This window comes from Lineus longissimus, chromosome 18, assembly GCF_910592395.1.
Source record: "Lineus longissimus chromosome 18, tnLinLong1.2, whole genome shotgun sequence".
Lineage (NCBI taxonomy): Eukaryota > Metazoa > Nemertea > Pilidiophora > Heteronemertea > Lineidae > Lineus > Lineus longissimus.
In genome coordinates, this window is record NC_088325.1 from 7,731,788 (window position 1) to 7,744,032 (window position 12,245).

At 41.8% G+C, this 12,245-nt stretch overlaps 1 protein-coding gene across 2 annotated transcripts in view; it reads left to right on the plus strand.

Moving 5' to 3' along the window:
* Positions 1 to 12,245, plus strand: part of LOC135501996 (N-alpha-acetyltransferase 50-like) — a 103,058-nt gene that overhangs the window by 69,195 nt on the left and 21,618 nt on the right. Inside the window, exons 4-5 of one of the 2 annotated variants that reach the window (XM_064794404.1) lie at positions 3,192 to 3,258; positions 9,006 to 9,148. In XM_064794404.1, the coding sequence (XP_064650474.1) occupies positions 3,192 to 3,258; positions 9,006 to 9,126 (188 nt within the window). In that variant the 3' untranslated portion in view covers positions 9,127 to 9,148. The remainder of the gene's footprint in view (positions 1 to 3,191; positions 3,259 to 9,005; positions 9,149 to 12,245) is intronic. The other variant, XM_064794403.1, reaches the window with a different exon arrangement.

The window sequence follows — 12,245 nt, forward strand, 5'->3', positions numbered from 1 at the left end:
GTCTTTCACAACGAAATCGGAGCCGGAGGAGTCATTCACAAACATATGATCTCTGATGTCCGCCTGGCCATCTTTGGAAGATGGCAGTCGATCCGCCCCCTTTGCCGCTTCCATTGTTTCTGAATCCTCATCCATTCTTGACTTTTTGTTCGGTGTTGGAGGAGGTGTGTTGTTTGAAGTATTCCTATTCCTATTGCGACCAGAGTGGGTCATGCTTTTGACTGATTGAGAGTTGTTTTCTGGTTCAAATGATGTGGTACTTGATGATTTTTACCGGAGCACAGATGACACGTCTGTCTCACTCGGCAGCCATACCGGAAGTCGTGACTGTCAATGTTGCTGTGTGAATATCGGTAATCAGTTGGTAGGCTACTGGACCTAGCCTGAGCTGAGTGGAGCTTTCACGGATTTATAGTCCTACATGTATACTACCCCAAGTGTAGCTGATCATTAATTTAGTGCACTCCACGAGTCGGCAGAGCTGATGCCATGTTACCTTTAGTCAAGGTTGAGGCAATATGCAATGGGTAAGATTTGCAAAATTTTACTGGGGATTTCTGACTACTTGTAGTCTTAAGGGTCATTATGACTAATCTGGCCCCATTAGGCTACTCCGAACTTGGTTCTCTTCTGATATTTTCTCTTTAGAGCTTGTAGGCCTAATTCTGCAGCTATCCTAACCATTGCATGCTTCCCCTCTAACTCCGCTCTTCAAATAAAACCGCAGTCCTGAAGCGGCCAGCCTGTCTCAGTGCTTGGCTTGTAGGCTTTATGCATGTACATATGTAGATGACGGGCTAGAGAAAGATGAGTTTCATCACTGGTGAAGAACAGCTAGATTCATGCCTGGACCATGGAATCCGTTGGTGAAAGGTAAGACTAAAACAATTGGGGGGGGGGGTTCTAAGAACCGCTCTTACAGACAACCAGTAACAATCAATATTGCGTTGAACGTTCCTATGAGTTGACAAATCACAATCGGTGCTAGTATCAAACTGGTGGTTCTGAAGGTACACTTACCTAGTAACATTAATCAAGGACCATTAGAGCCAAGTTGGTCATGATTTGGCTCATTCACATCCAGGCAAGAGTTTGCATTGTAGCTTGATTGATATAAGAGGGTGATGAAAGAAACTGCATCATAGCCAGTTTTCACAATCAAGTAAGAGACAGCATTGTAGCCTGATTGATATAAGAGAAGAAGGTGATGTAAGAGACGGCATCATAGCCAGATGTCACAATCACGTAAAAGACGGCATTGTAGCCTGAGTGATATAAGAGAAGAAGGTGATGTCACAATCAAGTATGGGACTGCATTGTATCCTGATTGATATAAGAGAAGAAGGTGATGTAAGAGATGGAATCATGCCTCATGTCACAATCAAGTAAGAGATGGCATTGTAGCCTGATTGATATGAGAGAAGAGGGTGATGTAAGAGACGGAATCATGCCTGATGTCACAATCAAGTAGAGACTGCATTGTAGCCTGATTGATATGAGAGAAAAGGATGATGTAAGAGATGGCATCATGCCTGATGTCACAATCAAGTTAGAGACCGAATTGTAGCCTGATTGATATAAGAGAAGAGGGTGATGTAAGAAACAACATCATGCCTAATGAATGTCACAATCAAGTAAGAGACGGCATTGTAGCCTGATTGATATAAGAGAAGAGGGTTATGTAAGAAACAGCATCATGCCTAATGTCACAATCAAGTAAGAGACTGCATTGTAGCCTGATTGATATAAGAGAAGAGGGTTATGTAAGAAACAGCATCATGCCTAATGTCACAATCAAGTAAGAGGCTGCATTGTAGCCTCATTGAGATGAGAAAAGAGTGTGATGTAAGAGACGGCATCATGCCTGATGTCACAATCAGGTAAGAGGCTGCATTGTAGCCTGATTGATAATGGGAGAAGAAGGTGATGTAAGAGACGGCATCATGCCTGATGTCTCAATCAAGTAAGAGACTGCATTGTAGCCTCATTGATATGAGAGAAGATGTCAAAGGAACTAAACTAAACTAAAGGTAATGAAGGAGAGATTTGCACTGACCTACTTTTATTACCTTCTGCCCTACTTTAAGACTGTTCTAGCTAAGGTAGTCGTGTTTGGTATCGAACTAAAGGTAATGAACAGTAGGTTTGTGCTGACCCACTTTCATTACCTACTGTCGTATTTAAACATGATTAGGGCTTAAGGTGTCGTGTTTGATATGAAACGAAGAGTAGGTTTGCCCTGATCTACTTTTATGACGTACTAAACAATTAAACACCATTGGAGGAAGGCAGTCGCGTAAGTGGTATCAAATAGAGCAAAGGTAGTCGTGTTTGTTATTGAAGAGTGGATGTGACTAAAGGACCTCTCAAGTACTTCATTTACTGCAGTTCAAATAAAACCTTCACAACTGTCATCCACCCTAAAAACCATTTGTCTAAGCTTGATTTCATCCAGTCTGTCCACATCCCCCATCTAGCATTAACCTACATTCAGGCACATACATTTACTACTTGTTCCATTCTCTTGTCATTCATCTCATTCCTTGCTATTCAATTCCATCTGTGCAGCTATTCAGGCCGTCAGCCCTATAGTATTTTGATCAAAACCATGTGGTTTCCAGGAGACATAGAAAAGTGTCATGAAGCATACATTTGTATTTCCATGTAGAAACCTGACAGAAAGGTTGATTGTTCCCTTTTTGAAAGTTCAGCCTTTGAAAATAAAGTAAACAAATTTGCTAGCAGAATCCATTAAAAAATTGACATGTTTTAGATATAAAATGTCGGTAATTTTTGCCCAGTTCTCGAGTCAATGCTGCTACACCAGATACCAGGAAATGGCATTTTAGAGGGTTAGGAATTAAAATTTTTGACTCGAAAAGGCTCCCCGGAGCCCCCCTCGCTGGGTGTGCCTATGGCACGCACGCCAGGCGTTGCCTGGCAACTGTAGGCAAGATTGCCTCCCACTTTGTAGCCCCCTACTTTATAACCCATTGCCCCCTACTTGAAAAACTCAGATCTTCATTGATATACATGTCTGGGTTCACTGTTTCTAGTAAGCTAAGCCTGCTGTGGTTGCACCCAGAAGTGGTCAGGCGCTGTGATCATAAATTCACTTCAGTGAATTTACCAATTCTAGTTATACCTGATGTCAAACAATGATTTTGAATTTTGTTATCTTGTGTTTTCAGGCACAAAGATGTTGGAGCATGTTCTGAGTATATGTGAGAAAGATGGCAACTTCGACAGTGTTTTCTTGTGAGTATTGAATTTTTCTTGACTTCTTGGTTAATTCTTTTTACTGCAAGCTACAAGAAACCATGTGAGAGATTGATAGTGATTTTTGGTTATCATACAGTGTCTGACAAAATGGCCGCATTGAATAAAACCTGGCATAACTTACTCCAAAATTTTTTAATAGCAGAAGTCTGTAAAAATACTGCACTTATCTAAATAACCGTCAAGAGATCCAGCAATGGTTCATAATTTGTACTATGTGCTATTCGCCTCCTAACCAGAAAGTAAAGAGAGGCGAATGCCTTGGCCATTGCTGATGCTGATGCTGAAATCTTAGGGTTAGCTGTCTCCCTTATATCTTGCATAACAGGACCTTGCACGTCGAACTTTACAGTGTTGGTATGGGGAATCAGTTCCTTCGTGTTCAGTCACAGAGGACTGCCTCAGTCTCGTGCAGGCAGTGAAATTCCAAGTGGTTCTGTTATATGGCAGTTTATTATAACGTTAACATAAGTCACAGGGGCGATTTTTTTTGCCAGTTGGGAGTAAACATTTTTGCATGCTTTGGTTTTGGTTTTTTGAGGCCTTCTTAATCTTCCGGCCTTATACGGTGCCAGATGTGGATGCTGACAGCTCAGTATAAGACCCCGGGATATGAGAGTCTGGTTCTGGAACAATTTCAGCATCAGAGCCAGTTCCATCATTTGTTTCAATGGCAGCTGCTGTTGTGGCTGGTGGCTGAGAGACAAGACCACCATTGATTTTTTAAGCCTTTTAGCAGTTCAATTGTCAATGTTTGACCGCGACGCATCAAATACTGCGTGGGGTTGTGAATCTGAAATTTTGATATGATATTCCGGACAGTCGGGCAAGTAAATGGTGAAAAGTAAACTGGCAGTTGACCACGGAAATTTTTTGATAATTGACAAATTAGACAGACATTGATATTTCCACTCTTTTCAGCCAACTGGCAGAAAAATCTCAAAACACACCCCCTATTACCAAAGTAGCAAAATTCGAAATTAATTTTTTCATCAAATAATTTCTTTATATCTGTAGACTTGCCACAACAAATATTTTTTCAATACCTCTCCAAATATGTACTTGAGAGTTAAAAACATGCACTCGTCTAATTGATAGGCCTGGACCCTCCAACCTATGAATATTCAATGGTGGTATTGTCTCCTGAGAGTTGGAGACTGGTTTAGGTCTGAAATTAATCATATTCACAGCATTGTAAGTATTGGGGCTTTATATCCAAGGGGACAATAACCTTTTGACTTAATCTTGTCTTCTCAATTCATTTGACCTTTTTATTTATTTTCTCATCTCTGCAAAAAAACAACAACAATAAATTGCCTCTGGCATAGTAGTGTATAGCCTATAGCCCAAGGCCTAGAGTAGACGAAAATTACAAATGATTTTAGAAGGCCAGTAAAACAAAGGCCAATGAATGAACCAAAGAAAAAACCGAAGTAACTGCAGTGCCAAGTTTGAAACTCCCGTCTTCAGGCTTCACCACCATTAGCACGTGTTCAAGTGAAAGTAAAAGGGCCAGACTTATTTGACACTTTACCGCTTAAAACTTATAAAAGTGCTTTGCAGAATTACAGGAGTCTAATAGAATTAGTTATACTAAGTTTAATTAGACCTAAACTTGCCTAAACATGTCCCTAACTTGTGAGTAGACCTAGGCCTAGGCTTACAGATGGTAGCAGATGAGCATACGACAGCTGTCAGGCCAGAAAACTTCACGATTGACTGATCTTTTTTAGGAGTCTGATGGTTTTAGCCTAAAAATGTTATCAAAAGGTCATTATTTATCAGGTCTTAATTTGCAACAGTAAAATGTTTCATTCACTTTGAACATCAGTCCAGTTTACCGAGACCGGCGGTGGAACTTGTACGCTTCATCTTTGATGACAGCTACATACTGTAGTGCACCAACATTTTCATTGCTGTGGTAGCCAGCCATCCATGGAACTATTAATGGTTCTCCAGTTGGTGAAGTTGGTGGAGGTGATATTATAATGACAACTCTGGTTCCCCAACAAACAATCAGCGACCGACGCAATGCCTTTACTATAGAATGTGGTCCTGTGGTAGTGAGATTTCATTTATCAATTATCTGTCAGATGACTAATGAACTCCAACCTCGAAACCAACGGAACTAATATTGGATATTATGGAAAGCATCTGTGTGTGTTATGGATTCCTGGTTATCAGGTTGACAACGAATTGACTCTTTACGGGATCGTAGGCTACTAGTATGTCATTGTTTTATGGTAGCACTTAGTGTGACCTTGTTTTCCTTACTGTAGGCCAAGATTATGTTACTTCAGACAGAATATTGTTAGAAAGAAAGATTTAATTATGGTGTTTGTGATGAATTTAGTGGTGGTCAGAAATTACACTTGTTTGGCTTAGTGATGGTCGCATGCTCCAGTGTGCTGGTCACATGTTCGAGTGTGCTGGTCATGGCTGACCAGTGCCGTCCAGCGGCGGTGGAACCCTGACTGTAGTACTCTGGATTTGAAGCGAGAGATAGTATATACTATCAAAGAAAGTCATTAACTTACCCCTATTCCCTATACTGGATTTTATAATTCAGGTTTCCGTAGCATCCTCCATAGCTGGCCTGGTCCCCCCCCCCCCCCCAGAAACCCCACAAAATCCATCGAAATCGAACACACAATGGCGAGAAAACATACGTATTGGTCATTCTTTACGGATAATTACGTTTTGGGGATTCCCCATTGTGGTGGGTGATTCTAATAACATATGGAATTAGCCTAAGTGCCCGTTTTCAGCTTTTTAAAAGGCTGCGGCGTACTCTGTAGGTGCCCTGCTATGGGTTAAGATTTTGTAGAGAAATTTTCTTGCAAGTTCCGAAAGGTATGGACTTTAATCTTCTATAAGTCTATTTGGAAGAGATATAACATTCTTTTTTTTGTCAAAGATTGTTGAAAATGCATGGCTATACAACCCTGAAAGTAGCTCATATGCCACAAACTCAAAGTACAGTGTGTTTTTTAAAATAGGAAACCGAGTTCAATTTGTTAATTTCTTGGACATGGCGAAATATTTTGGAAATTGGCAGCCACCATTTATTACCTAATAATGTCCTCTTTCTTATGACACCAAGAAATCCAATTTACTGTCACAGATGACTGAACACGAAGCAGTTCAATCAACCACGTCAGAACTGGTCTTGCACAAGATAGATGTTTTGGTAATGAACCTTGTCTGCCCAGTGCAGGGCTTTTGTTGGGCCTCCAAATTATGCAATCCTCTGCATGTTTTTTCATTGCGAACACCTTAAATGTTGGAAAGGTTGTCCATTTTCTCAGATCAGCAAAACTGAGCCGCGTGTGTTTGTGGTAACAGAGTTGTTCAGAATTGGAACCCTTCTGCAAGTAGCAGATGCATTTGGTCTGCAGATGCAGATCCATCCCCGCCAAGTCGGAAATTTGGAAAAACACCCGAAAGTAATACCATATCCCGATTGGTGTGGCGACAGATGCATGTTCTATGCCAGGGTTAAGAGATGAGGAAAAGAGTAAGTTTCCCTTTTTGTCTCAGTACGAACTGCAGACATCGTTTTAACTATAAGTTTTCCAAACTCCCAAACCCAAAACTGATAAAAAACCATAAGAGAAACTCACTCACTCCCTCACACACACAAATGAAATAAACGGCGCTTATTTCTTAGCCAAAAGAAAACACATTCAATTACAGCCAAGTCCACAAGTATGTATCGCATTGTACCGTATTCTCATCGGTCCCTGGTTGGTCCGTAACGCTATTATTTAGAGTACGACTCGACGACAAACCGACAAATCACAGACTGAACCGCGGTCCGTGTCCTAATAATCATTTGGTTCATAGTTCTGATTTTATCGGTTCGTGTATTGATTTTCTTTTGTCCGTGTATCGCCAGTTCGGTTCCTAATCAGTACTCTCGCCGGATTCTATCATGTCGTGACAGCGATGACCGACATTGACCGTGGCCTGGTCCCGTCATCGCGCAACAGAATGACAGATGACGTGCGCGGGAAAACTACTGGTGAAAAAGATGGGTGGCTGATTAAAAAAGGCCCTTTATCTCACAGTTTTTAAAACAATCTAATCCCTGCCGATATTTATCCAAAAAAGAGCATCTAAAATGATCGAAAATAATTCTCGAGTTTAACCCGGTGTAGTCTCGGCCGCGCCGCTGCCCGTCCAAACAAAATGTGTGGACACAACACATGACACAAATCAATGCGTACGTACATTTGTTTCTAGCAAAATTTGAGTGATCTCTTCTACTGCAACATATTTTCAATGATGCATTCCACGGAACACAAATGTACACTTCACTCCAAGACAAACTGCCCAAAAAATGTGCAGTGTATACGCACAGAGCAACCAAACTAGAGGCTGATTTATACGCCGAAGTACGCATCATAATGATAAGAAACAGGTGTTTATTTGCATATTGATAAGTTGGATCTCCAGTCTCTGTACGTGGAGAATGTTCTATACGCTGTCTTTGCCGTCTGTCCGTCGGGCTGTTGAACTCGTTTCCGGAGCCTATCTCCGTAACCATAGATACAAGGCATTTCATCTCTCGGTGGTTTGAAGGTTTTATGGTGCCACTGAGCCTTTTGAAGGTTCTGATGATTTTCAAACTGCGCTTGGACCCCAGGGGTCTTTTGGCAAGATATCATGAATTATGCTAGATAAAATCATGAATTTTTTACTGTGGACACTGTTCATGTTCGATACACGATGTTTGGATTTGACCTACTTTTCAAGGCCACGGGCCAAATAGTGTAATGTATGGGCTTTCTCCGAAACCTTCCACAAAAATCATATATATTTCCTCAAAATTTGCCGAATGTAAATAATTCGCTGATCCAGAGATTAAGATACTAATATTGAGCATAGTACTGATACGAGGATCCGTCTGTTTGGCTGCCATGATGACAGATTCTACCACTCATATAAATAGTAGCACTCACATGAACTATTAGTTCTATTTGGTTTTATGTTTTTCTTGCATTTGCAATCATATTGTTTGTTGTCTCAAAGCAATAAATATAATATTGACGACAATGGTACTTTGCGTTAGTTCGTATTTGAGGAAGAATGCGCATCGATATGATGAGTGAGGCAGTCAGTGACGAGCTCACTTAAAATTGCAGGCAGCTGCCGACTCAGAATTTAGGCTGAACACATTGGGTCGTTTTGAAGGTGAGAGAATTACTCTATTTTCGTCAGGTGATTAAAGTACCGGTGAACAACATAATTAGCAGTCTGTCAGAATTTATGCGATATTCAACCCACATGATGATCCAAAAGTTCCAAGATCAGCAATGGCGGATTGCCATCAGTGAATTCAGGCTAGAAACTTTCATCACAATCGTGACAATTGTTCGTTCAAAACACCTATGAATGACTTAATATCGCCAAGACTCCACTCATAAGATAAACCTCCACTGAAAATAATTGCTGAAACCGCTGTTAACATGTCATGAGTGCTGAAATTGACCATTTTAAAGATAGTTTTCCTATCCCCGATCACCCCTGTAGAAATGTACTGAACAGCACATGTAGATACACGCGCAGTGTAAATGTACACACGAATGCATATAAACCTGCTTACGCAAGTCGGGCTCAATCATATGGATGAATTTCCTTTATCATCAGCACCTTATCAGTGTCTGTTGGTCTTATATAACTTGGTAAGCAAAATTAAAATGTTTTCTCATTATGTTTTACAGGGATGATGGACAGTTTCATTTCAACGTTTTCGGTGACCACCACATCACAGTCGACCAAGGACCAAGAGAGAGAGGAGCTGAGCAACGCTTCTTCAACTCACTTTTTCACAGTAATACTTAACGCAATAGATAAAATAAAGAAGGTATTATGTGGCAGTTGGTTTAGAAACAGAGGTTTTTCTTAATATATGCTGGTTGGTTGTCCCTGATGAAAGGTTATGTAAGGTTAAGACTTTACTGGTTGGCCTTGGCTGGACCATGTTCACTGGACTAGTTTGTCACAACCTACACCTCTAAGGACTGGATGTAAAGGTCCAGACTGTTACTGGTTGCCCAAAGGTTGTGCCATGTATGTGTTTGGCTGGTTTGCCTCAACCTACGCTTCAAAGGAATCGATACAAAGGTCCAGACTGCATTTACTAGTTGTCCCAGGTTGTGACCATGCATCTAATGGACTGGTTTGTCTCATGCCGAACCTAAAGTTCCAGACTGCAGCTGCAGGTTGTCTACTGGGTTTCGACCATGTATCTACTGGGTTGTGAGTCCAAGGAACTCCATCCGTAAAAAATAAATCCTAGCCTTGTCCATCATTCCCTGATCACATCTAAAAAATTTCCATCTGTCAGTTGCCTGGAGACGAATCTGTGCCACCTGATGGCTCTAGTTTTAGGAATGAAAATCGTCGAAGTTTGGCTACGGTGAATCTGGTGCAAGACCTGTTCTGACATGATTGATTGAACTGCTTCGTGCTCGGTCATCTGTGACAGTAAATTTGATTTCTTGGTATCATAAATAAGAAAGAGGACATCTTTGGTAATAAATGGTGGTGCCAATTTCCAAAATATTTAGCCATGTCCAAGAGATTAACATATTATTTAGCTCCCCCTTCACCTTTCAGGGAAGCTTATACGATAGTGTGGCCGTCGTCGTCGTCGTCCGTTGTTAACTTTTGACAAAAGAGTGGCATGTTTCTTAACCACTTGATCTAGAAGGTTTATACTTGGTGTGTGAGTACCCCTAGGCAAGAAGTTCTTTCAAAATGAAAATTAGTGTAATTTGACTGCTTGTCTGCCATATAAGTGGCGCTCTTTGAAAACCTATTTTTAGCTATATCTTATTAAAACTGCTAGCTAGAATCATAAAATTTTTACCATAGAAGCATCTCATGAAATATAACCCGGGTTTTTGATTTGACCTACATTTCAATGTTACGGAAGACAAAGTTTGCTATCAGCATCGCCGTTAGGTTATAGCAGCACATTTTGTCACCGCTGGCGATACTGACTTGAAATCTTGAACATATGTACCCCGAGGTCAAATGACCTCGGGGACTAAATTTTGATATGATTTGATTCATCAATTGGCCACCAGGGGGCCAAAACCTGAAACACAAAAGTGCTATCTCTCCTGAACTTAAGGCTGGATCATTTCCAAATATTTATCATAGGTATATATAATAAGGATACACGGCATAATATCGGGGCTCTCCCCCGGAAAAATTTTGAAACCAAGATGCTCTGAGGTACAATTTCAGGCCTAATTCTGATAATATAAAACGGCATTGCAACGTTAGTGTCGTAGGCAAAACATTTTGCTTCACGGCAATTTGCGGCATCACATCGGTCGGCGGGAGGGACGCATGGCGGGGTATCCACGTAAATACTAGTATTCAAACCGTTACATGCGCAGGGCTGTTTACTTGTACGTTTCAACCGTATTTTGTACATTTTCCGATGTTCGTGCAGCGCTGTACGGTCGGGTACACTATATTATACGGAGAGATAAAAAGTTGTGTTTGTACGGGCACTCAACATAAAATTACCACCTGAAGACAGTTTATGCGATAAAAAAGTGAAGTTGTACGAATAAAAAATTCACTGGTTCCAAAAAGCGTTTTTGATCCCCTTGCCCTCCCCGCTTGCTCCCGGCCCCCGACATCGTCAAAGCACATGGTATTTTGTAACCAGATAGCGGCGCCAAATATAGAAGCGCAGTAGCCAACTGCGCATCCCGCGGCCCGCGGATGCGCAGTTACCAACTGCGAAAGCCCTGTGCAGAATCATGATGACATGATGATGATCGACAATTCTATACATGATGTACAATGTAAACTTTATTAAAGAGGCCTTACGCCGACAGCTATTATCATCCACCTGCGGCACACCTGCAAGCACACTAGTTTAGTCTACGATCTCTTTTTATCATTATGATTAAAAACACCCCCCCCCCCCCCCCCCCCCCCCGCTCTGCCGCTAGCTGATCGTACAGGTGCGCTTTTGTCAACTCCCTTGACCTCATTGCCAAGGCTACGGGTGATTGTTATTGGCCAACCGTCGTCTGCCGGAACACGTGGATAGTAATGGTAGTACTTCGGGCAGTGCAGTTGAGTTGGGCGCACGAAGTGGATATCGCCAACTGACTGGGTAGGCCTGCATATTTTTATTCTATTGGTTGGAATTGTGACTGCTCGCCCAAGATTTCTTAATGAGAGTATGCAAACGCTTACGTCGCGGCTAGTAGCCTACTGCCAGCCCGGCGGTTTTGCAACTTTCTGTCTGTTCTTTCCGCGTCCGGCGCTCAAAGCTTCCGTCGCACACAGAAATGCCCCGTGTCGAAGCTACGATAAAAACTTCAAAATCATCTCCTAAGGTGCCAGGAAATTACGTCTAAGCCTCCCAAATTTTGAAATTTTTCCGGGGGAGTACCCCTGGACCCCCTATTTGCGGAACGGCTCTTGCCGACGCTATATCAATAACGCAGTTTGGAACAGAGTCTGTTCGAACGGCAGCAATTTGACACAGAATTTGGTAGGCAGTGTAGCGCAAATCGCGTGCCAGCTATTGATGTAGTGCTGTACCGGGTAATTGAGATGGCTGGCAGTGGGTTGCAGTGGGATAATGATCGTTGAGTGACGGCGGAATGTTTATATGCGATATTTACGGCTGTGTTTGTGTAACTATTGGCTTGGATTTAAGCATGGCAGAGTTGAATTTAAAGAGGGCGGCTGCAAATTTAACAGGGCGGGCTAATTTTAGACGGGGCGCATTTTCACTGCTCAAATTTAAACGGGGCGCTAGCGCCCCGTTTCAATGGCCTGGCAAGAACACTGATCAATATCCCTAATTTTCAGTCAAATCCCATTACAAACTTGTCCCGCTCGGACTTGGAATATGGCCGCCAGGCGGCCATCTTGAAAATAAAACAAAGTCGGATTGCAACCAAATTTCACGTGATTGCTTA